This window comes from Electrophorus electricus, chromosome 6 (genome assembly GCF_013358815.1).
Source record: "Electrophorus electricus isolate fEleEle1 chromosome 6, fEleEle1.pri, whole genome shotgun sequence".
NCBI lineage: Eukaryota > Metazoa > Chordata > Actinopteri > Gymnotiformes > Gymnotidae > Electrophorus > Electrophorus electricus.
Window position 1 is genome coordinate 11,694,684 of NC_049540.1, and position 26,062 is coordinate 11,720,745.

The window sequence follows — 26,062 nt, forward strand, 5'->3', positions numbered from 1 at the left end:
GGAGACTAGAAACCTGAACAGGATTTAATGTGAACTGGTGGAAAAGTATGATAAGCATTCGGGGCAAGAATACAGCTGTAGACAGCTTTGGACTTCGATATGAAATATCCATGGCATTTGGTTGTTACAGACCAGCTAACTAAATTTTGACACTGTATTTTAAAAATAAATTATTTCTTTAATCCAACGTGAAATATGCTGGCCTAATTCCATTAGTTGAGAGCTAATAAATAGCACTGCCACACTGTAGAGATCATGAATACTGTTAATCCAAACTACAGAAATACAACTGTAAAGACTACTAGAACTATTTGACAGGAAATCTACTCACCATCTTTTTACTCAAGTATGGTCCAAATATTGATCCATATCTTTGACTAGTTTAAATGTTATGTGCTGTGTTTACTTCTTGTTTTGTGTCCTCCTGTGACTTCAACTGGTTGTGTACCATCCATTTCTCTGACTAAACACTCTGGAGTTCCAGAGCAAAAAGTTATGACTACAGTCACCACAGCTGGGAGAGAGAGAGAGAGAGAGAGAGAGAGAGAGAGAGAGAGTGAAGAGGGAGAAGAGAGGAGAGGAGAGAACTTTCAGAAGGGTTTGGGGGATTCTCCTATATATATAATTTCTAACACAAACTGAACAACCCTTAAATTAGCTGCTAAAATTAGCATGCTATTCCAGTGTCAGAGCAGGAAGCACAAATATTGATGAAGATGAGCAAGGTCACCCCAATAGAGCCCTTATAATATAATATAGCCCTGTGACACTTCTTCTGCTCTCACTACCACTGATCAAAGACACAATAAAGATACTGGAAACAAGTGTCACACTCTCAGACTGAATACAAGCTCACTAAGGCCTACTGCAAAATTTGGCATTAGAGAAAATAACCAAAAATGTTATTAAAGCCTTTGATCATAACATAACTATACATATAATACATATTATATGTAATAATTAAGGAATCCCCACTTTCCTAAAATTTATTTTTCTCACTTTGCTTAGAATTTACAAAAAGATGAGGAAAGTGACAGAGAGTTTTAAAGCTAGCCCCCATGTTCCAAAACAGATAAGGAATACTGTGATTATGAGACGGATCATGTCAAATAGTGATGATGTCCCCCCATCATTGCTGGCTTTGGATTTGGAAAAATGAGACTCCGTTCATAGCTCCTGCTGTTTGGGTGGAGATGGAAGGATGGAAAAGGCCTTCATATTCTATGGGGAGCTGCCCCACTATCTTCCTGTTCCTCTGACCTTCGCTCTGGCAAACCGAGATGTTTTCCCAACCCAACATTCAACAGCTGCCCAAAGTGCTGAGATAAGCCCCCTCCCACCATGTGAGTCACGTAAAGACCCCTGTGCTCATTAGTGAATGACTCATTTTAGCCAAAGAATGCATATGTCTTGTAGGAATTACAAGCACAACATTGTCACCATGGAATCAAGGAGTAAACAGAGTGTGGGATTCCGAGGCACGTAAGAAAATGAATTGGTTGTTTATTAAGTCAAACTGAGGCTGAAGGATGAAGGATGAAGACCACTGGATGAGGACATGGGAAAATGATTCAGAGAAGTCACAAGGTATTGAAGGAACAGAAGGAGAAAATAAATAAGAAAAAGAAAGCACATATTATGTATTATGGATTTTTCTTTCTCCTTTTGCAGTAAAGCTGGAGTTAGCTTGAAGGAAATGGCAAAAATTCACAAATAAACAAAGTCGAGTGGAAATGGAGCATGCACAGCTGGTTCTGAAGATGGCTCTTCCGGCTCTGCATCCAGAGATGCTTCCTGTGGGCTGACCCCAGGACCAAGCGTGTCTTGTGGAAAGGAACATGACCCAGCAACCCTCCCACTCTCTGAAAGAACTCTCACCAACAGCAACAATCCATTAATCATGTCAAGTCAAAGGGAACTTTCCATAAAAGCCAATTGATTTATTGATCTCTAGATGTAGATTTCATCTCTGGCTTGGCTTCTGGATCAGACAGATTCACATTTTTTCCTTCCTAAAGCTCCCTCACCAGTTTTTGGAAACCCCCCTCAGTTGAAACAAACTTGTTTTACACTCCTGCATACTGCATACATATACATACATATATCTATTTTTAAACATTTTTGTTAAAATGTTACATTTCATATGTTACACTATTTGTAACTAATCTTTTTTGAACCAGCATTACTAAATAAGACTGTGAAAAACAGTCATTTTACATCAAGGACCTCAAAACGTGGGTACAGGAGCTCCACCACAGGGTTAAGTGTGGGAGCGTGGCTTATGACCCTCGGGGCTGTTCGGTTCGGTCAGCGTCTTTTCCTTAAGTCAGGCCCTTCATTCCATCATCAGCTCAAAGTGAAGTGTTACAAAGTGCTACCATGGCTCTGTTCACTAACGTGTACCTGCAGACGTGGCTATAACACTGTCCAGTTCTACATGGGCTTATATTATGTATATATTTGTGAAAGAGAGAGACAGAGACAGAAAGATATACACACACACACACACACACACACAGACAGAGAGAGAGAGAGAGAGAGCGTGAGAGAGAGAGAGAGAGAGCGCGAGAGAGGGAGAGAGAGAGAGAGCAAGCGAGAGAGAGAGAGAGAGAGTGCGAGAGAGCGAGAGAGAAGGGACTGGGTCTACTTCACTGGCATTGCACTACAAGGCAAAATGTTCTTGCTGTCTAGTCGAGAGAAGGAGAGAGAGCGCACATGGAATTCCTGCATCATCTATTTGTGCTTCGATTAACAGCTCTCTCCCTTTAAATACACATCCAACTCACAGTCAAAATGTTCTCTCATGCATGCACGCACACACTCCTCCCGGAGATCTGCTCCATGCAGGCTGTGGAATTTGGAATTAACTCTGGGTTCAGCACACCTGCATGCACACACACATTTCATTCTCTCCCCCCTACTCCACAGACTCAATCTTCAGGGCAATTTAATAACCCAATAGAGGGCTGTGGGACGGAGCATTGTGCACTCTCCCAGGTGTTACTGCATGACAGCCTTCATCACCCCTTCCACTTGAAGGTGGGAAGGAACATTAAGAAATAGTCACTGCAGTAGAACTCATGTCCAAGCTAGATGCACGCTAAGGCTTCTTCCATCTTTTTCATCGAAACTGTTTATGTATACTCGTGTTCGTCCAGCTGCCATTCCGTCACGGCCTGTTTCTAATTCTCAGCTCTCAGAAAAACGGATTAAAATGGTGTTGTGTGGGTGATGGATGAGTGAAGCAACACTCAAGAGCCAACCAGAAAAAAAAAAAAAAAAAGAACGCGAGTGGCAAAAGGCCTGGGAACAGACGAGAAGTTGAGGAAGAGGATATTGAATAAGAAGAAGAGGCTAGATGTTGTCAGTCTGAAAGAAATGCGTGGAAATGAAAACCGACCTTAAGTGGGGCAGACACTTGACTCTTTACTTTGTTTTAGGGTAGTTTTAGAACTAAATCTGGGCTTCACTTGGGAAATCCTTCATGGAAATTTGAGTTCACACCTGTACAAAGGGAAGAATGCAGTTGCTGGCGTCTCCGCATCAGGCTTTAAGCACCACCTGTTGTTAGAGTCAATGTGAACAGAACTGAATATAGACCTGCAGACAGAGAGCAGGAAACAGCTACTGAACCACCCTAACCCTTCCGGCTCTCTCACCTGCTCTCTCCTGGTGTTAGGTTCCAGCTTTTTGTTCTTCTGCACACACACACACACACACACAGAGATTGAAACCCCTGCTACTTACTGAGGTGTACCTAAAAGAACCTCACGTTTCAGCATGCGCACACACACTCACTCGCTCTCTCACACGCACGTCAAAATTCATGCACCAGTGACTGAACAGCTCCTGTTCTCTCTCTCTTTCCTTCGTTCTAAATACCATTCCATTACAACCCAGTGAAACAATTCATTAAAGGAACAACACGGCTTCACAGTAGTGCCTAGTTTATGTGGCCTGAACTCTCCCTCATATGAAGGGCTCCATTCAGACAGACATGCTGTACTTGGCCTGTTTTCCCCATATGCTCCGCCCCCTCCGCCACACATGCACAGCCTGCAGAAGTTAGTAGGAGTGTGTGGAACTCTGTCCAAAACTGTGTTACAAGTACAATCCTCAAGCTTTGTCTTTCTCTCGTCTGAAGCTCTTTACCTTGGACAGCATATGCCATATTTCCTTCAACATTTCTTACACACACACTCACACACACACATAAACTTCTGATGTGTGTATCCTATAACTTTTTAGACATGCAAGCAAAATAGCATTGCCCTCTCTCTCTCTCTCTCTCCTTTTTTTATACGTTTCCAAAGAGGTTCCACTCTGCCTAAGGCTGGAGAAGACAGATGTGTACAGTGTTCAGAACCCCTGACTGACCAGAGAACACATTTCCTATTGGTGAAAGTGTGCAGCTGAGCTGACAGGTTCCTGTGAATGTCTGTCAGTGGACCAGTGATGCGCACACATGCAAGTCCATGTCTCTAGTGCTGTCTCCACGGTGACAATGGACTCATTGTTCATGCTGAGGTCAGGGCTATGATCCCCAGACTGTGTTGAATCCAAAGCAGTCTAATGTCTCCCATTATAACCCCCCCCCCCCCCCCCCCCAATTATAGGTTTAAAACCATGTACCACAAATACTATGGTCATCTGTAATAGTCAAAAACTGTTTTATACACAGTTATCAATTCACAGAAATATCACTATATTAATACTTTACATTATATAAAAGTGTCATCCAAGTGCAGAGGAGAGTTTCTTGCTTACTCTATATTCTTTGTTTCCTGTTCAGCTCTTCCTTTTTTACTATTTCTGACACTGACTCAGGAGAATTTTTTCAAGCCTGCAGTTTCACACAGAAAAGTACTCAACTCTATTTCTCTACTGTGTGACACACACAGATATACACACATACATACATATATGTGTGTGTGTGTGTGTATATATATATATATATATATATATATGTGTGTGTGTGTGTGTGTATATATATATATATATATATATATATATATATATATGTGTGTGTGTGTGTGTGTATATATATATATATATATATATATATTACATACATACATACATAAGTAAAGCAGTAGAGCAGACATTGTTGTTTTAGGTTTTAGAAAGCAAAATTAGGCAATCTAATCCATAATCAATGTTATTGTAACTCTACCTATTCTTTTAGCCTGTGGCCATAACTGTCTGAGAGAAACTTCCCACCTTAATGGCACATTTATGCAGTGAGCCCAGCTGTCAGTCAAATCCACCTTACCTATTCAAGAGGTCCGGGAAGAAAACATGGAGTGACGAGGGCAGCCTCCTCAGTGGCAGCTAATTATTCCATAATTTAATCCCTGAAGGACAAGGATTATAATTCCAAATGAATCTCTGTGTGGTTCTTAAAGTTTCCTCTTCTCTAGCATAACGACTGCTCAGTGGAGTCCAGCAGAGAACCAGACCTGAGAGGGAGGTAAATTAGTTGCAACTAGTGATAGGAGATAAACATTCTCCCTTCCTCTTCTCTCTCACCCTTTCCTTCGCTCCCTCGGCTCACACAGCCCCTCTTTTTCTCGGCCCACCCCCTTTTCTCGTTCCCTCTCTCCGATTCAACCTCAGCCTCTGTCTCCCTCTCTCCCTATCTCTTTCATTCTGGGGACACAAGGAGGCCTTTCACTCTCACAGCTGAAGGGGCGTGCACTTGTTCAGGCTCTGGAACAGAGCGTTCACCCTGAGCTCAGAGGGACACAGCGAGAGAGAGGCTGATGGGCAGACAGCTCTGACCATAGACAGCCGGTCAGGCAGGCAGACAGGCAAGAGGTAAAAGGCATTTGTGCCAAGCAGAGGACTGCGGGGTTCAGCGGGGTCAGTTCAGCCAAACTCCGGCTGTAGGAGACACCGGGACGCAGCGTGTCTCCTGGCTGCTCATTTAATATGCAAACACGAGGATTTTAGAAAGAGCCGTCGTTAGAACCCTCGACGACGCTCACATCTTGAGCGAAAAAGAAAATGCACAAGAAGCAGATAGAAGCCCCACCGCAGGCCTCGGGCCGTCCCCATCGCATCAGCGTCGTTCTGAAACGCAGCGCTCCGAGGTGCTCTACCTTTCTGTCATCCCAGGAAAAAAAAACAAAAAACTGGATTGCTATGAAAAAGCGTAACTCAAGCGCCTCAGCGCACCAGCGCTCCAGCCGAGCCATGCAAGCAAAACGTAGAATTTCATTCAATTAAGTTGAAATCAGAGGGCAATAAAATTGCTCTTCAAAAAAGCTTTCGGTCAGCTGTCTATGGAAGAAAGGAGGACACAAATAGTCATTGCAGTGGCCAGAAAATACCACAAAATACCACAAGTTTTGTTTTCCTCTCTGAGGAAGGGAAATGACGAACTCGTGCTGTTTTTGGATGTGCAGTCTCTGCTGGAGTAATGTGTTTAAGCTGTGCTGGGTTTGGTTTAGCCCACGGGTGTTGTAGCATAATGTGGAATACTAACCCCCCTCCCCACCTTTTAAGTGACACATTCCACCCACCAGCGTCTGGAGTATATATTGCGTGGGATGTACTATGTGGAGATGCAGGGTGGAGGAAACCTTTAAGGGAAGAACAGTCTGAATTGTAAATGTAATAAATGGTTGTCACTTGCCAGAATGAATCCAAGTTGTCTGCCAAATAATGATAACTGGTTTAGATACTTTAAAAAGAAAATGACAAAAAGTATTTACCCCATGGAGGCACAGTGGGGATTACAGACCATCATGAGATAATGCATAGTCTAGTCCAGGTAATAACACTTTAACAAGTGCTGGTAGGTCTGTTTCATACAAGCTGTCTTCAATGAATTCGAAGAATTGTGTGATCATTTCAAATCACACACTTTTTATATTCATTCAATGTGTGAGAAACAATATGATCACTTTTGCGCATGAATTCTGATGTCATATCAGATAAATAAAGACTGAATAAATTCTTCCGCTATTACATACTATGTTCCCCATTTTCAAATGAGTCAACTCAGATGTCAGTCTACAAGTGATTCACAGCGGAATTGCTGAGGCTGCGATTTGCTTTAATACAGCAGTGGGTGGCCTGTCATTTGTGGTCAAAACTTCTGTACGTTTCCTTCTCCATCCCACGATTCCTCCACCTCTGTCTCCATCCCACGATTCCTCCACCTCTGTCTCCCTGTATTCCTCCTGTCATGCTTGTCCTGTAGCTACCAGGAACAGCGAGACTCAGACATACTAAAGTTTAAACTTTTCAAACTTCTGAGCTCTTCACTTTCACTTACCGAAGCATTATTAGAAGACATAACTTTGTTTAACACTATATACAACTAGTTACACAAGCAACATACGCCTTCATTTCACAGATAACAGACATCCACTATGGTGTTCAAGAATGTTGCATCCTTATCTGACCTGCTCCTGCAAACGCATGTCTTCATTGTTAGTCTTTTTGTTCTAAATGGTTGATTAGGATGGCTCTACACCTGACCAAGACCTTGTGTGTGTGTGCGTGTGCCTGGAGGGCACTCTTAAACCTCTCTTAGACCAGTATAAACATGCCAGAGCAAGGAAGTTCTTTCATCTTTCCAAAGCAACACTTATTTTCCCCCCATTTTACTCACTGGCTAACGCCAGGACTTGAAAGTACTCAGTCGACTTGTAATAGGCACCAAACGCTCATTAAAACTTGAAAGCAAGCCCGTTCATGAGGGGTGGAAGCAGCTGTCTGAAGCTTAAAGTAAAGTTTCTTGCATCCTTGAGACAAAAGCAATTCTTCCAACATTCATAAGACTGAATGGGAAAATTTGGCCGACACACGAGGTGGCAATGTTTCCTACCGAGTAAAACACTATACTTTCAATACATGCCCCAGCCATTAGCTGGGTAACGTGTTAACAAGCCCTCCACCTTGTGGTCATACAAAGGTACTTCCATGATGCTTTATTATTCGGAACGATTTCAAAGGCACATTCTTTTAGAGCGCATGAATGGGTACATTAACGCGTTTTGTTGAGAAACGTTATAACTGAACACTTTGCATATGTGTGAAAATAGAAACGGGGGTGTAAGCTAAGCATGTCACCCTAAACCAAAGGCATTATATTTCTATCTACTCGTTTCAGTAAAAAGGTGTCCTAAAACAAACACATGCAATGAACATTAATAAAATATGTACTTTTCATTTGCTCAACTTAAGTCAAAACTATGTTTGGTGGGATTTAAAAAAAATAAATAAAATCACTTACTTGAAAGCGGACCTTCTTGGGGGCCACCCTCTGGCTCTGGCTCCTGTTGGAGTTGACATTAGGGACTGGGGGCAAATTCATACTTAACTTAGCTAAAAGTCCAGGGCTCCAAGGCACCTCCTCAACAAAATCTACTACCATCCTAAGAAAAATCCATGCCTGAGAGCATCTCTGTATCATTCATTTGCCTTCATTGTAGAGTTCAGGCTCAAAGCAGAAGCCATGCTGAAACCATCCAGCTAGACATGACTTCGCTCTTTGCCACGATAGTGGAAAGAAATGAGTGCGAACTGAGCAGTTATTCATTCAAAATTGGAAGGAAAAAATGAAAAGGCAGACACACCTTCTCCTTCCTCTCCTCCCCAACTCCAAATAAGGGCATTCATAATGAGCTTTGCGTGCCCACTCTGAGATCATAAACAAAACCCCTCTGCACTACGCATCAAGACGACAGAAAGTATTGCTCATGCTTTGTATGAGGCCCTTCCAGACCTAGTAATATAAATAACAAACATGATCTTCAGACCTCAGGACTGTTATTGTGACACTTCTTGATTGCAGTTCCCAGAGGGTTTTTTTTTATTTCACACACACACACAGACACACACATTCTGTTCATTCTTCTTACCATGGAGACATATTATGGTGCCAAAACACTCCAATACAAGGATAGGAGGGGGGGAAAAAACCTGAATGGAAAAGCTTTATATAGCTCGCCTACCCAGAACATATTTCAAACCAAAGATTTAGTTACAATAATGAGAAGAAATAAATATCTTTTGTGTTTTTCATGTGTTACAGTAAAGAGGCGCCTTAATTTGGTATTTTTATACATTTTAATAATTTCTTTAATAAGTTTACACTGGAATGTTATTCATCATGACCCTATTTAATTATTTTACAGGGTTACAAAAAAACAAGAAACAGAAACTCGGATTTACCTTTCCACTTCCCACCTGCAATATGATTCCAAAAACAAACAAACAAAAAAAAACAAAAAACAAACAAAGAAAACACAATACAAAGAAACAAAAACTCAAAAACCCAAACATAGTATTTCATTTTCCTCGCCGAGCTGTGGAGTTGAGGCGTTACTGAATATGAGAAGCGGTGGGGGAGAGCACTGGCGTTTCTCCTGTACAAGTGTGAGAGGGTCCAGACTGAGGATCAGGCCAGGTCAGCCACCCACTGTCCATTGCTGCAATCTGAACCACACTCATGAACAACCATATGGGAGAAGCTGCCCAATGCCCTGCACTGGCAGCCAGCTCTTACCAGCTGCAGGACAAAGGGAGCAGGGGGCCTAGCCAATGGGCTGAAGTCCTCCCTTCCTGGGACCCAATGGAGGTTGATGCTGTGGATACGAGCACTTCTGCTTGTTCTGGCACAGAAAGAAAGGACATTTTCTCTCAACAGCCTGACTTCTTGCAGTCACATACAGGAAGATTTGAGGTGGTTCTTGCATATCCTTCTGGGTTGTTTCACACAAACACTTCCAAGACTTGTTCACGTCACAGTTAAATCCATCGGTGAAACACAGGCACCAAAGATGTGTGGTGTCTAAACTGCAGATAAAGGTAGGCCCAGATATTCAAAAACACCATGATTTATGTATTGCACTCTCTACAACAGCACCAGTCCATAGAGGTTTTGCTGGTCATGGATGTGCAACCCCTTCTACTGGTGCAAAAAACAAATTCTGACAGTTCAGAAATGCACAATGACTGGCAATACAAAGCATTTAAAAGCTCTACGGCGACTTCGGATTGGATTCCGAAAGCATCCATCCACTCCAGCATGCTTAAAGAACGGTAGGATAAAGCAGGAAAAAGAAAGGAGGAGGATGCAGACAAACCAAACAGGAGACCGACAGCAATACAAGCATGGACTTGTGCAGCAGTCAATTTCACAGCCGATCAGAGAGTTAAAAAAAAAATTGGGGAGAAAAGATAAATGTGTTGGGGCTACATACACAGACAAAACAGTGAGGTCCATTTCGTAACATGGTCCTGCTGATGCAAGCAAGGAGTAGATAGGTCAGTGGAGGACTGTTCAGACAAAAGCTATTAGCAGGAAAAGTCAGCCATCCATGAGTGCAGTACAGTATCTCAGAAGAGATCTCAGACAACCCCTATGGTGTAGAATCCTAGCACGAGTGTAAGCAACAAACCCAAGCAGGTTTAAGATAGAAGAAAACATCACACTAGCAAATGACTTATGCTTAATGCTAAGTTATATAAATTTTTAATAAAACGCAGTCATCTATACAACTGATTCAAGACATGGTGGAGTCACATAAATTATTCATCCCCCAACCCACTTTCATTCTCTAGAATGATACAGCCCACATGGTTTGGCGTCTAGTTAAAACCGCGATTGTTTTGGCTGTGACGTTCCTTTTGCTCAACTCAACAAACCCATCACTTTTTCGCAATATTCATGTTTGTACAAAAGTACCAATGCAGCCAACACTGCCTGTCAAGGTGGAAAAGGGCCATTGTTTTAGAGGGAGAACAGAAAGGCTCAAGACTAAGTACTGCTGAAAGTGAAAAGGTTATCAACCACCACCTCTTCATGCTTCAAATCTCTCTTGCTTGTCTTGGGTTTAAATTTGTGTGTTCGATCCGTTGATCTCATTTTCTCTGAAGTTGGTTTTAGGTTTTCTGTCGGCGAGGTTTCCTTTTTGTGTTTTGTTTTGTTGTTTTGTTTTTTTTATAATATCTCATACTTGTCGACCAGGAAGGATGTTTCTGTGGAATACCGCACCGGACTGTTGCCGTCCACCTGAGACACTTTAGTGACCTGCGTGAAGAGAGGAAAAGACAAAGAAAATGAACAGACTTTAAACATTAGAAGTGAGCATAGAAAGAACATACCAATTTTCATTGGAGAAGGTGTTTCTTTTTAAAAGAACTACTTTATTGCATGGACACAGAGCCAAATGGTTCAGATACTGTGTCCTGTCTCAGCAAGCAACTAATCTGGGTTTTTAATCTAGGTTTTAAATGAATCTGAAAACACACTAAAGTCTTTAGAAAACAGCTTATCCTTTAAATAACTTCTGTGTGTCCACCACCTGACTTAAGGTCAACGAATGGATTCAGTTTGATTTTTTCAAGTGCAACAGATGTTTTTCCCTTATTTTTGTACCTGAATGTCACAGTAGTTGCCCTTAGAGACAAAAGACACGTTGACGGGAAAGAAGTCATTGGGCTGGCCGGCTATGCTGAATTCTAGACTGCCCGTCTTGTTCTTCACATCCACCACAGGCAGATACCATTCCAGAACATTCCGCCTGCCATCATGGCGATATTCCCCATCCAGGTCACCAATCACAGGAGCACCCACCCCTGACCTGCAGCGCATACATGCTTGGTCAAATGTGATAAAATGGCAGGAAAGCTAGAGTTAGTGCTACTACAGATGCTACTTATTAATAAGCATGTTCAGAAGAGGCCTTCAAACCAAACAAACATGCCAACTTTAATCAGTTAGACAAACATACTAAGCATTACATAGGGCATTAGGCAGACGTACGGTATGGGGATCGAGATCACCACGTCATTGAGCTCCAGTGATTCTTCCTGCAGCTCATACTCTATGTTAACATCGCAACCGGAGCCACTTTCCGAGGGCCAGCAGTTTACTGTAGGGAGACAGAGAGGAGAAGAATGCAACTCATCCCTACAGCACAATGAGCACAAGCAGGTCTGGGTATGTTGGTACTATGAGAGGAATGAGTGAAGCGCTGACTTGTTAGTGGAATGAGGGCCTCGTCTGTGGTCTGCAGTCTCCATTTCAGCACGCCCACGTCGTTGTTCAGGGGGAACGACTTGTCCGGGTTCTTCAGCCCGATCAGAGACTCGGCCGTGAAAAGCTTCTTGTCCACGTTGGGGTGGGTCTGCGGGAGGGAGTGTGCCTTCTTTTACTATGGCATGTGTGACTTTTACCAACTATGGCAACTTCCCTTTCCTGCTCTTCCCCCCAAAAGACATCACAGTCTACTTTTGTTAATTGCTTTAATAATCTGAGCTCTTTCTCGATGCGCAACTCCGAGGTATATTTCAGCATACTCGACACTAAATGCTTAATAAACTTCCATACACGCATAAGTGCCAGATGTAATATTGATACTTATTGCATTAAATAAAGCCCCACCCCCTCCAGTCCACCCTTCTTCCTCTGCTTGACCCCGAGGCGGGGCCCACCTGCAGTTGGACGCCCCGTTTGTCGTCGTTATTGATTAACAGTCGGATGCGTCCGCTCTTTTCATCGGTCACACGGAGGGTGATCATGCCTAGCACCTCCATGTTCTGCAGCCCGCCGTCGCGTCCACACGTCAGCGTGATCTTCTCCTCCACCCGCAGATGCACACTGCAACCAGCAGATGGCGCATGTGAGAAATGTCACTGAGATGCGACTCCAAAAGGACAGGAAATGCTTAAAAATACAATATGTGAAGTAACTTAATTACCACTCAATTCCTCCCTCATATATGCTTTACATACAGTCACAAGATTAATGAGATTTTTTAAATGGCTAAACATATAGAGATGACACATGATAAAGCACTTTTGGATCAGACCTTCTGCAACATGTTGTAATGTGAAACCCCAACCCATACACACACACAAAAAAACAATTAAATTACCAGATATGACCTCTGGTAAACACTACTACCCCTCCTCCAGCAGGGTGTGTACCCATGGCATACCTCTCTGTGTTAACAGGCGTGGGCAGAGATTTGGAGGCCTCAGAGGGTCTTTTGCCGGTGCTGGGTAGGATAATGTTCTCACCCTCTGATTTCAGCTTGTCCACAAAGTCATCCACCTCCTTACCCCTAGCACCAAGTTTGAGGGCTTTGCTGGGCCCACTGGACCTGCGGGAGAAGATGGGCAGTGAAAGGGTTAGTTCAAGCATCGAACATTACAGTGAAAGAGAGAAGGCAGCATTAGGGTTAGGAGTCTCGGGAGTACGCTCCATAGCTATGAAAATGAAACCAGTGCCTCTGATGATCTTAAATGTTGCTTTGTATGTCTATCAATGTGTGTTCTTTTTTTGTATTGACTATTCTAAGGTTCTTTAAGACCTTGAAAAGCACTTTATAAATACAATGCATTTATACAAACTTCTCCAAAAGAATTGCTGTACTAGAATTTTAGGTAGAAGCAATTTTTAGCCCTCGGTTGGTTGTCAAGATTGTCAAATGCAGTTTTAAAAGGTGTTAAAAAGGTATAACAATGACATTTGTTTTTTTACATCTGTTATTTATGTGCATGAGAGCACTGCATGTTACATCACTGGAGAGGAACCTACTTCCGGTGCTGATGCATAAGCATTATCAGACAATCACCAAATCACTGAATCCTCATTCTGCCACTAAAAAACAATCCACAGCTACAGCAATGCAAATGCAGCAACATTCTTCGTCCTTAATGCAGCAATGTGTCTAAGCATTATACCAGCAGTCATCTATGTTCCTGCATATGTGTGTGTGTGTGTGTGTGTGTGTGTACATGCAAACAGGCACATACCTGGCGGGCACCGGGGACGGTTTGGGCTTCTCCGCCTCCACCAGCGTGTCAGTGATGATGGCTGTGCCACCTACAACTGCGCTGCTCCCGAAGCCACCGAAGCCCGGGGCCTTCTTGCCTCGCTCTGCGTCCCGCCGGGCCTGCTGCAGCTCCTTGGCCTTGCGCCGCATCTCCGCCTTGGCCTCACGCTCCTGGGTCTGTGGGAGGGGGCAGGTGGGGCACACAGGACCAGAGTGTGACCAAATGACTCACACAGGACACAGAACCAGAGTGTGACCAAATGACTTTCAAATGACTTTGAAAGGTGCATTTCAAAATGTTTAATTTGACTCAGATGGTCAAAAATCACTGGCCTGTTTTTAGCTACAAAAGTTTCAAGCTTAAGGCCCTAAGCATTGGAATTCCTTTCCTCATGACCCGAGGATCTATGCACTTAAGAGGAGGGTAAAGACCTGGCTGCTCTGATTTGTGTTTAATTAGCCTTAATGTGTGTTAATGTTGCATTTTGTTTTGCACTTTAAGTGCTATAGATAATAATAGCTTATTCTTACAAGCTTATTATAAGTCATATGATATTAATGTCTTCTGAGATAAGTGAAGCCATTGCTGAGAGTTGCATCATCAACCGCGTCGCTCGATCCACACTATGAACAAATGGTAATTAAGCGTGTGAATCAGGGCAGCACCATTGTGGATCTTCACGTCTCATCTCCTTTGCACCTCTGCCCCGAGAAATGAGCAAGGCAAATTCAGCACACTGCATCATACAGTAATACCCCGAAATTCATGGGGGTTATGTTCCTAGACCCCCACGAATTTTGAAAATGCACAGACAAGACAGACAACTAACAAAGGCCTATCTTCATATGTTAAACACCAAATATGTCCCCAAAACACTTCAAGTTGATCTAAAAATTGATGTTATAATTTACATCACCCTTTAAAATTGTACAGGTAAAAGTAGATGATTCTTCTGGCTTATCTTCTGGCTCTACTACAGGAGCCTTATGTTCTGGTGGGGTTTCTCTTTGGCTTTTTTTGGCCCTTGTGAGGAACATTGCGGTTCTGTGCCTTCTTCCGTTGAAAACTGCTGGTACAGATTCCGTGCCTTTTCTTTGATAAAGTTACCATCTAAGCGGATATATTTTTTCCTGCAATCGTTGATCCACAATGCCAATGCCATCCTAACAATGTATTCATTCCTAACGCTGGATACATTTTTAGCAGTTTCACGGAACCTTGATGAAAGGGTACACCTAATAGCCGCTTCATTCTTCCGGATGTAGCATACCGTACTTTCATTGATGCCATAATGGCAGGCTATAGCTGCGAAGTTCTGCTTTTTATGAGGCATATCCAACAATTCCACCTTCTTCTGAAGTGTCACAGTAGCCTTCGGCCTCTTAACTTCCTTGCCAGAAGCTTTAGAAGGTGCAGGGCGTTTGGGAGGCATCTTAGTGTTTGCAGAAACGCAAATAAAATACACACAAAGCTAACACGCTACACGATAGACTTGACAACGAACGAGGTCGTGAGATGCGATAAACTGCTAATTTTAAGTGTTAGGTTCCAAGGAAAAAAAATGCAAATTCGTGAAGCCACAGATTCAGAAGCGCGAAATTTCGGGGTATTACTGTACATTAACACCACCCTCGCTGCTTCTCACCTCTCTGACGGCACGAAACACCTTCTCCTCGTGCGAGTCCATCTCGGTGAAGGTGCGGATCTGTGCTAGGTTGACGTTCTCCCGGTAGCCGAGTGCCACGATCTCGTCGAAGGCGAAGATGAGGTCGAAGCAGTGCTCCGAGATCTCACTCTCCTCCAGCACACGGCAGTACTCTGGAATCTGCAGGGCAAACCAGCATACTCGGTCTCAGACGAATTAGAAACAGGTCAGGTTGCTGAAAGATCTGAAGACACATCCAAGCGAGCTAGAGAAGCACATGGAAATGCATGCAAACACTTAAACAGAAAAGAGAACTGATGGGCGAATGAACGGTGCACTTGGTATTCTATACAATAAATTGTTTGTTAATTGGAATAGTGGCCTCTGCAAGATCAATACTGCAGAAGGCGGAAATAGGCAAACGAGTTCTCTAACGCATCACATGACTTTTTCTGTGCCGTGAGTATCCAGAACAACTGTAGCATTCTCAGGATGCTCTGAAGAATCATGATATTCACAAGAACCAAGCTGTAAAAATAACATCACATCAGACGGTCATCACCGTGCATTTAATATATCGCCAACACAATACAAATCACAAAATATTCACAATACAATATTTTCCTCTGTAATTGTGCAGCCTCAAGAACAAATTATAGCATGCAAGGAACTTCTTACACGTACCACACGAGAGAAGAGACGCAGGGTCTCCAGGTCCTCCAGGATGTTACTGTTCTTAGTGGTGACCAGCACCATGTAGAGCTTCTCCAGCGGCTGGTAGACGTAGCGCACGCTCTCCGTCTCCACAAACGTGTGCTGCTTGCCTGTGTTCATTAATTTGGGGAAGGCGGCGAGCAGGCCCTCCACGCGTGTCCGTGTCATCTCCACAAACTGCCGTGACACCAGCGCCTTCCCCGCCTTGGTGCACACCGCTGCCGCCAACAGCACCTGAACACAGGCAACGGATCAGATGGTAATTGCTGCCACTTCGTGTCTTCAGTTATAGTATCACAGTGGAATACAATATGAAAAGAAGTGCTGCGACAGTCTGCCAGAATGCATTTATGGTCTGTAACCATCTTGATAAATCTTGGAGGTTCTTAATGAGAAGTCTGTTTTATTAAGGCATTTATATTTGACAGACATAAAAACTGGTAACAACAATGAAGCTATCTTCTGACCATGTCATTTAGTGTTCAGTATTCACCCATTTTATAGGTCAAATTTAATACAACCTATTGCCATTTATGTAGTTGTAGGCTTTGTAATCACTATATGATTCTGTCTTCATATTGGAGACATTTGCAAAGTAACAGCCTAGTATATAGCTACTGTTAATAACTACTGTTAATGTTCAAGAACTTTAACCATTGAACATTAAGAAACCATATTTGACATGGACCATTTCTCAAAATTCTACAATATTAATGTAGCACACCACCCCATGTATACAACCCTAACCTGTTTTTAAAGTCAATTCATTGCTGTCAGTCAGTCAACAGCCCAAATTAGAGGCACACACCTACACACTCCCTAGACATACACTAAAGCGACAACAGCGGCTCTTCAAACTAACTGCACGGTGTTGTTTATGAGGCCAAGCAGACACCTTGATTAGGTGATGTGACGCTTGTACACAAAAGGAAAAGGCACAAGTGAACTTTCCTGAAGCACCATGGCATAGTAGTACACATCATGGCCATACTGACTTCTTCATTTCAGTTTGGTGAATCACCATTCAGGGGCAATTCAATCCAATCAAAGACAGAAGTATATTGAAAGATATTTGACAGGACATAAAGGTATCCATTACTGGTTATAAAAGGCACTCTTGGCTAAAGCCATGCGTGTAGGCCACAGCCTCCTTTTATGTAATGGAAGTTTAAATTTAAAAAAGAAAAACAACCCTTTGAGAAACAAGCATAAACACATGACAACCAAACCTAAAGAAAGAGGCCTACGTTGTCAGGTGACTCAAGGTTAGCAAAAGTCTGGACACTATGCATCCTCTATCCCTGTAATTATGTAATCTTCTTTATGGTATTCAGTACCCCATCAGAATCAGCTTTCTTCGTTTCTCCCCATTAAATGTTCATAAAAAGATTGTTTTTTCAAAAAGCCAGAAGAACGCAGTGCTGAATAGTGTGAGTCTCTTGGACTATCAACTTGACTGTAAAATGCATGTCATCTTAATAAATTGCAATCTATTGGAACTCCTCATACAGACGTAAAAGTAGCATACTGAAAATATATCTTATGTCCAAAACCAAAATGATATCACATGAATAGCTGAACTCTCCAATTAGAAGGACACCTGCAACATATACGAACTAGCCGACATATAGCAAAATCTGCTCCCCAAGCCACAGAGTACTTACTTCCCAAAGCTCCAACGGCCAACGTTAGTTGCATGGCAACATACTAGAATGGCCAGTATATAAGATTTCACCTAGCCATTACATTTCAAAACACATTACAGAATTAAACTGGCTATCTAGACACCATTAAAACAAGCAGCTAATCATGCTAGGGGGTTAGAAGCTTTGGTCTACGTGTAAACTAATTTAGCTACCTAGCGTTAGCTGGCTAAGGGCTTGACACGATGTGGACAGCCAGCTAGCCACTGCAGCTCGGTAGCGACTTAACTACTAGCTAGCTAGCTAGCTGACTGTGTTGACGCTTACAACACAGCTTGTACATTTGTTATCTAAACAGGAGGTGAAAACAGTCAGCACGAGTGAGCCATCTGGCTGCTTTGCTATACAGTTACCATACGTCACAGTGACCAAGTAGGTTAATTTAATTCATTGCGAACGCAATTTACTGCCAATTGTTTAGCTGCACGCTGGGCACCTTCAGAAATAGGAATCGCGTCTGAGTGAAAAACCGGAACACGTCGCTTAGTTTATTCGTTAATTCAGCAACAAATAAAAGAAACTCACCATTTTCAGTATCTGTTATATTTTTATGCGTTCACGTTCTTGACAGCGGTTGTCTTGGCTAATAAAATTTGCGTCGTGGAAAAGAAAAAAAGATGTTTGTCTGTGGCTCAATATGGCAGAAGTGCTAAGCCACGTCTCCAACCGGAAGAAGCCAGTCAGCAAGGTAAAAGGGCAGGATCCCATACTGAACATGTGGAAGATACAGCATCAGCAGCCAGTTAGTCCTCCAGGTACCCCTGGAACAGGACATGTCCCGAGCATACTCTATATACTTCATATGGTCCCACGAGAGCACACGAACATCTAAAAAATAGACTGGCATTCTATAAGCACATTAATATTCACATTTTTAATTAGGCAATTCAATACAACTCTTAGTGTATGACTTTGTAAATTGCGAAATAAATTATATATATGAACTATATATGATATATATAAACTATATCATATAGTACATATTAACAAGAGACCTAACACATGTATGTATTAGAACCGCCGAATAATAAACGTGACTGATGACAGTAACCTACAATTCATTTTCTTATCCCGCTTAACTAATCTCACCGGAGTATGTTAGGTATTTTTTATAAAGAGAAGTGTAAGATACAAAATAATAAATTCCCAATAGTATGCGCAGCAAATCACGACCATGACAAAAACGCTCCTAAATGCAGGGGCGTTTTTTGTCGTAGACGGACGTGACGTATGTAAGGCGGTCACGAACAATAATCTTGTCGGCTGAAAAATGGAAGAATATACGAAGTCAGCTATGTAGTTAAAGTAATCAATTATTTCGTTTAAATGACTGGATATTTTTTATGAAAGAGATAGGAAAAGCGTTTGCATTGTTGAGTGTTTCATTCGGCAAGGAAAATGTCTCACGAAGCTAGTGCTGCTCAAGTAAGTTAGACTAAAGTAGACGTGCATGCGTAAGCCTCCATTGCACATTGGTCGTCCTAATTGTCGGTATGAGCTTTTGAGGTCCAACTTCCCGTCATTCATTGGCGAGTCAAGGACAAGACAGTTGTGTATATATAGAAATAAACGTGGTTGAAACAAGAAATTTCTGTGTATTATTCTAGCGTTATCTTATTCATATTATTAAATTGTGTACACATTTTAAGTACTGAAACAATGAGTCCAACCTTTGCTAGTTTACGATTGCTTAGTACTGACGGGAGAGATTAGTCCGAGTTTTTGACATGGACTCACTTAATATGTGAGAAATATTTTTTAATGTGTGACCGCATTCACGTAGGAAGATGCGTTGCTAAGCTAACTTGGCTTTCACTTAAGCTTAATGTCGCTGTTGCGAGGTTCACTAAATAGTCTTTAGCTGGTTCTGCTCCGGTTGACGACCTTAGCATGCAAATCAACATCTGACATTGTTTCATTTGTGTGATTATTCGTTTATGCTTATCTTCGATTATCATTCAGACGCCTAATGTTCCGTCCTACCATACCGTCTGCTTCAAGCGCAGTCGGTTCAAATGACTGAATAGCCGTGAATAGTAGCGGTATTCTGGAAAAGTGCGGGAGAAATGTGTGTATTTGACGCCTCATACACACCACACACGCACTAGCTAACAATGAGTTAGTTAGCCGTTATCAGCATTATCCAGAAGATACAGGGCGTGGGGGTCTCTGCCCAGTTGGAAGAGAAAGTTTTCTGAGCCCTTCATTCATTAGACAGACCTTGGGGACGAGGGCGCAACATATTTAATGGTCTAAACATTTATACTGTCATCGGCCTAATCGATAATATGGAAGGACCATTCAAGTACATAAGAGTGAGTTTGAGGAATTTTGTCAGGCTGTGTCAGCCACAGGTGTTAAGATAGGGGACGGTGGCACCTAGATGAGATTTCTAACTTGGTTTCTGTGTTTCAGGAAGGAAATGGAACAGTCACTCGAATTATACGCATGGGGACGAGGAAAAGCCAGGTTGGAACATGAGATGATTTACGATATTCGGTTATTCGTTGTGCATTTTTGACTTCTTGCTCATGAAGCAAAGTAACTTTATATCTCGGCCTGCCTATAATTACTAGTACTAATCTGTGAGAAAATATTAATCTAGCACAGATTTTCTGCTAAAGCATGAAATTAAATGTTTCTATAGGTTTATTTAATTTTGCATACCTAATACATAATTGGTCTACTTCCTTTTGACATTCTCACATGATTATTTTTGGTCTGAGAAAACTGAGAAAAATGCATGTAGAATTTGTTCTGTTACGTTTTTCTTTCATTCACTGTCACTTTTATAACAGCCACCATTATAACAGAGCCTCGTCACGTTAATAGCGCCGTTATAAACTAAGGTGCATAGCAGCGTGAGAGCGGGTGTGTCCGCCAACGTGCTGGGTGCGGATAAGATCCGGTTCTCATCTGTCTCCCCAGAGATTGCTAGAAGTGACATCTATTATACTTTTAAAGAAAGCCTTAAGAAAGTTCAGTTTCATTTACTTAATACTGAAAAGTGATGTGTCGTAACTTGTTTAAAATTACGCCGATGGTGGCTGTTTGAAAGACTGAGAATTAATCTGTATATCTGCGATATCCTAGGAAAACTTTAGATATCTTTAAAAAAAAAATCTGAATTTTTAGAGAAGGAAAAAAAAATCTTTACTACAAGTAGTTTGGATTGTTTCTGTTGGTCAATTTTTCAACCCAAAAAAAAAGTGACCAAAATACCAGATCTTTTGATAGAAGCGATCTGCGCAGAGCTTCAGGTCTTGCATCAAGCCGTGTTTGTGTGCACTCGCTGAATGTATGTGGGTGTGCCGCATCTGTATTGACTGATGGAGCTGTATGTATGTCCCAGCTGGCTCGTATCCAGACGGACAGTGTGGCTGAGAAACTGAAGGAGCTGTATCCCGACCTGCAGCTGGAGATAGGTACGAGACGTCTGTCCATTGTCAGCAAGATGCACGCTGAAGGCAGTGGGTGTGGTCTGGAATGTTCTCTGTCTATGCCCTTGTTCCAGTTGCCTTGCTTTTATTCTTTCTTTCCTTCATCATTTACAGCGCGTCTCTCTCCGCCGCACCCTCTTCCCCTTTCTTTCCTCTTTCTTGGTGTCTATCTTCTCTTTTCTCCTCAGCCCCCACAGACACTTGAGCGATTGTGTTGTAGTGGGACTGTGTAATCCACACAGTCCTCTCGTCTCCTCCTCCAGTGAATCCTCCTGTGTCTGTCAAAAGCAATCATCGCTGATGTCAGAAATGCAGTCAGTGGGTACAATTACTTTTTTGTTAAACGTTTCCTATGTGTGTTTCAGTCGCCATGTCGACAATCGGTGACAAAATCCTAGACACGGCATTATCAAAGGTATGGTTAAATCAGAAGATTTTAATGTATTTTGTAATGTAATAGAATTGTATGGCTGTTGTGTACAATTATGCAACAGTTAAGTGAATTGTATGGCTGTTTTCCCAGGTGTAGCAAAGTTCTTACTGAAAGTCTGTCTTCACTGATATCCTGTCCTGTGTCACAGATTGGAGAGAAGAGTCTGTTTACCAAAGAGCTAGAGAATGCCCTTGAGAGAAACGAGTAAGCCTTAACCACCGTGTCCAGTCTAAAACCTTACTGAAGAGTCCAGACTTTAGCAGCCACGCTGGATCAGCCCAGCTTAAAGTGCATTGTTCCAAATAATCACCAGAGGGCAGCATATATAACATTTGCTCAGTTGAATTGCAGCAAAACCCTAGAGCTAAAGCTCCCTTAGACGACTCTGATTAAACATTTTGCTTGGAATTTGTTGAGTGCGAGGCACCATCTGCTGTTAAAACACTGGTACAGCAGAAAATTCTGCCAAACCAGCACTGTCAACATAGGATGGTAAATGCTTTTTAGTAACAATTATCAGTTGCGATTTTCAACATATCTTCTTCTACACTAACAAGTTTATATACATATATAAACATGGCACAGTGTGATAGAAAGTGCTGGTTTTCAGAATGCACCAAGTTGACTTGATTGCAAACTTTCTTTTTTCCATCATTCATCAGGGTGGACCTTGTTGTGCACTCTCTGAAAGATCTGCCTACCTCACTTCCTCCCGGGTTCACTATCGGCGCTGTCCTTCAGTACGTTTCTGGATTCCTCATTTTCCCATTCGCTTGGAATTTAGTGACCACTTGTAGCAACAACAGGAGCCTGAAGCAAACTGCCCTTCTCTAATATCTTTTGTGCATTCTGACCATGCATTTACATGTAGCCTACTGTTGTTGTCGATGCCCCCAGGCGTGAAAATCCCCACGATGCCGTGGTGCTTCATCCAAAGAATGCCGGACTCAGCTTGGACAGCCTCCCAGAAAAGAGGTAGACAGCAGTTACAGACAGCACGTCACTACCAACATGTCATATTGTGAGTCCAGTATAAGACATCTGATGTGATTTAAAAGAGCTGGCCACTCTTACCCGCTGTGACATTGGCATCCTCTTCCAGTGTGATCGGCACGAGCTCCCTTCGCCGGGCTGCGCAGCTAAAGAAGAGGTTCCCCCAGCTGGTGTTCGAAAACATCGTATCCTTCACCTAAGCATCCCTTTAGGGGGTAATAGTTGTTCTGTGCGCGCCCTGAGCCGCACGCAGTTTGTCGTCCTTCCTGCCGTCTTCGTTCTACGCATATTCGTTGTTCCTTCATTGCGCACGCTAGCGAGGAAACCTCAACACTCGTCTCAAGAAGCTGGATGAGAAGGAGGACTTCGCTGCTATCATCCTGGCCGCGGCCGGGCTCAAGCGCATGGGCTGGGAGAGCCGCATCGGGCAGGTACAGCTCCATGGGCGTGCCAGGAATACTAGGAATACTAAAGATAGTCTACTAGGGATTGTGGTATTCTTGGCATTCCTGTGCAGTTCATAACTCTACTTTTGTACTACAACTGGTCAGGTGGTAACTGATGGGTTGGAATTGTTTGTCTTTATTTTAGTAATGCTAGAATCACAAGCTGTGTTTACTAAAAGAAATTTAACTTTTGCTGCAGTTGGAGCTCATTACCTTACAGGGTATGAAAATATATATATATATATATATATATATATATATATATTTTTTTTTACGATCTGATCTCTAGAGATCTCTGCTTCTCTAGCTGTTGTTCTCTGCATAAGGCATTTTTACTCTGGTCTCTCTCAGGTCCTGGGCCCTGAAGACTGCATGTATGCTGTTGGCCAGGTATGTGACCAAACATAGTAATCTGTGCAGGACAAGCGACACTACATAGACAACTATATTACCACCAGAGTTTGAGAGCGTGTGTTTTAAGTGCATTAGCCTATGTTTGCCCCGATTAAGTGTGAAGAATCACACGTGGCTTCATCCTGAGACAGCTGTGTTTTTATGGGGCAACGGCATAGGAAACACCTGCTTAACTGTTTGTGCCAAAGATTGTCAAACAGAGCAAAACACCACTGTGGTGTGTTTGTATGTAAGCAGACACAGCGTGTTTCTTCACGAAAGCTCTACCGTAACAATAGATTGATGTGTGTGGAATTGAGTCTCCATAGTTACTTCAATCATGGATAAACTCCAAAAATGGCCAACTGGGGATGGGATGACGCCTCGTTTATACAGAGCTCCGCTTTGCAGGGGGCGCTGGCGATCGAAGTGAGGGCGCGAGACCGTGACATCCTGGAGATGGTGTCTGTCCTGCATGACCCAGACACTGTGCTGCGCTGCATAGCGGAGAGGGCCTTCCTCAAGCAGCTGGTTAGTCTTCCTCACCTGCTCACACAAACAGACTACATTTGGCATCTGTTCTGTCCTTGAAGCATGACTGCTTCTGCCACAAGATTGCTGTCTTCACTGTGTACTGGTTATGCTTGTGGTAAAAAAACTTCTTGGGCACGCGTATACAAAAAACCTATCAACAGGTGGTAGAAATATCAGATAAATAAATAAAAAGTAAAGTTTGCAGACAGTTTAGCTCACATTGAATTAAATTTGTAAATCTTACAGAGATCTTTGTGATTTAAGACTTACTTTAATGGGAACTAAACAGTGTTTCAGACTCTGGGGTATGTTTCCCAAATACACTCTGGAACATCAAGCAGCATCAATAATGTTAAATTAATTTTAACAGTTGTAAATTACTTGCATTGCAAATTTCTCGCATGCTCCCTGCCTTTCCCCCCTTCTCTGCATGTAGGAAGGCGGGTGCAGTGTACCAGTTGCTGTCCACACAGAAGTCAAGAACTCTGTGGTAAATACTACTAATAGACACTAATACATTTTGGCTTAATGAGAAAAACAGTAACATTGCAGGCACTCGCCACTGTACCATCTTACTCGTCATGTTGGGTTGGTTGTTGGATGTAATAAGTTGAATATGTGTTGGTTTACACTTTTTCCACTTTCAGCTCTATTTGACCGGTGCAGTTTACAGTTTAGACGGCACGGACTGTCTAAAGGACACTATGCAGACCAACATAGACCTCCATGACCTGGTTAGAGCTCATGCTCCACACACGCACAAATAGACACTACATTCTGTTTTGCTGTTCATTTACATGTTGTGTGTTCCAGGTGCATGATGGCGCAGGGGAACGCGCACACGTTGGGGTCACGGCGCACAGCCTGCCTCTGTTGGCCCTGGATGCTGCCGAGAAGCTGGGAACGGACCTAGCCAACCTCCTGCTTAGCAAAGGAGCCCAAGACATCCTCACCACAGCCAGGCAGCTTAATGATGCCCGCTAAAGGCCCTTCTCAGCTGCTGCCCTTTGCCATACACCATGCACTTAACACCGTGAACCTGACACACAGCCCCACCACCCACATTCAGAGTGAAAGTCATCTCTATAGGCCAGGTGTATTTGTTATTTGGTGTAGAAGTTTGCACTTGCAAGATGAAGGCACTGCTGTTTAACTAAAATAATGATTCTGTATCTCTACCAGTGAGACCACTAGGCTGTTCTTTAGGCAAGGAAGGCAGTGATGTTTTTGACCACACTGAACCTTGTCGGCTCTTCTCAAACAAAGAGCATTTGGAGCTAAATATACATTCCAAGAAAATGTAACTAACTCTGTCATATAGCAGCAAGAGATAAGTAGCTGATTTTGTTGCACTCCAAATGGTTCAGTGTCTGTCCTATAGAGCAGTTTCCCAGTTCTTACCTTGTATATTTTAATATTTTCCTGCTCCAACACCCAAACCAAATGGCTTGCAAATTAGCTGCTGAGCTGAAGTACGTTAGCAGCAGGTAAAGCACTAAAACGTGCAGTACCAGACTACTGGAGGGCAGGGAGTCAATAGTCCAAAAGATGTCAGTTTTAGCACGGCACTGTCTGATTATGATCATGTAACAGACATGTCTGTAGCATAATTCACTCTAAGAAGTCCTTCCTCTGTGACCTAAAGCTGAAGTGGCTTGCCATGCAATTATAACACTACCAGGTGCCACTTAGTTTGGAGTGGACTCTACCATCACCAAGTGCCAAACCCTTAAGAGGCCCTGATACAGATTAAGCCTCGTGGAGGACAAAAAAAAAAAAAAAAAAAAGGCATTTCAATGGAGAACCATCATTAGCAGTAATTCAGGTCCTGGACTAATTCGCATTCAAGAAACCGCACTTCGTTAACCAGATAAATACAAGATTGTAAGAAAGGTGTTGGAAATAAGTTACGCATTACTCAGTAATGGATATCAGTTGCGGGCTGTGCCGTCTTAAAGTCA

General features: G+C 42.7%; 3 protein-coding genes across 16 annotated transcripts in view; 1 reads left to right on the top strand and 2 right to left on the bottom strand.

The window, feature by feature from the left end:
• The window catches only part of phldb1a (pleckstrin homology-like domain, family B, member 1a), a 42,036-nt gene extending 33,540 nt beyond the window's left edge, over window positions 1-8,496 (bottom strand). For 8 of the 12 annotated variants that reach the window (XM_035526919.1, XM_026998448.2, XM_026998447.2 and 5 more), the window contains exon 1: window positions 8,246-8,496. In XM_035526919.1, coding sequence (XP_035382812.1) covers window positions 8,246-8,425 — 180 coding nt within the window. In that variant the 5' untranslated portion in view covers window positions 8,426-8,496. Of the gene's footprint in view, window positions 1-331; window positions 509-5,272; window positions 5,620-8,245 lie in introns of those variants that run through there. The other 4 variants (XM_026998439.2, XM_035526921.1, XM_026998437.2 and 1 more) reach the window with 2 other exon arrangements.
• Window positions 8,497-9,062: 566 nt separating this feature from the next.
• arcn1a (archain 1a) lies at window positions 9,063-18,663 on the bottom strand. Its single transcript, XM_026998569.2, has 10 exons — window positions 18,388-18,663; window positions 16,130-16,393; window positions 15,446-15,625; window positions 13,780-13,976; window positions 12,960-13,124; window positions 12,454-12,619; window positions 11,999-12,146; window positions 11,783-11,891; window positions 11,396-11,600; window positions 9,063-11,047 (listed from the first exon to the last, which is right to left on the bottom strand). Exons 1-10 carry the CDS (start codon window positions 18,388-18,390, stop codon window positions 10,958-10,960), a joined length of 1,527 nt encoding a protein of 508 aa, XP_026854370.1. The 5' UTR covers window positions 18,391-18,663; the 3' UTR covers window positions 9,063-10,957.
• Window positions 18,664-19,105: 442 nt separating this feature from the next.
• On the top strand, window positions 19,106-25,608 carry hmbsa (hydroxymethylbilane synthase a). 3 transcript variants are annotated; one of them, XM_026998598.2, is made up of 14 exons: window positions 19,106-19,287; window positions 20,278-20,331; window positions 21,215-21,287; window positions 21,668-21,717; window positions 21,884-21,939; window positions 22,398-22,475; window positions 22,633-22,710; window positions 22,838-22,913; window positions 23,046-23,159; window positions 23,526-23,564; window positions 23,979-24,098; window positions 24,538-24,591; window positions 24,749-24,835; window positions 24,915-25,608. In XM_026998598.2, the coding sequence occupies exons 1-14, from the start codon at window positions 19,261-19,263 to the stop codon at window positions 25,083-25,085; spliced, it is 1,077 nt and encodes a 358-aa protein (XP_026854399.2). In that variant the 5' UTR covers window positions 19,106-19,260; the 3' UTR covers window positions 25,086-25,608. The 3 variants fall into 3 exon arrangements, with proteins under 3 accessions (XP_026854399.2, XP_026854401.2, XP_026854400.2); XM_026998600.2 differs by lacking the exon at window positions 19,106-19,287 and adding an exon at window positions 19,300-19,930; XM_026998599.2 differs by lacking the exon at window positions 19,106-19,287 and adding an exon at window positions 19,939-20,177.
• Window positions 25,609-26,062: the final 454 nt, after the last annotated feature.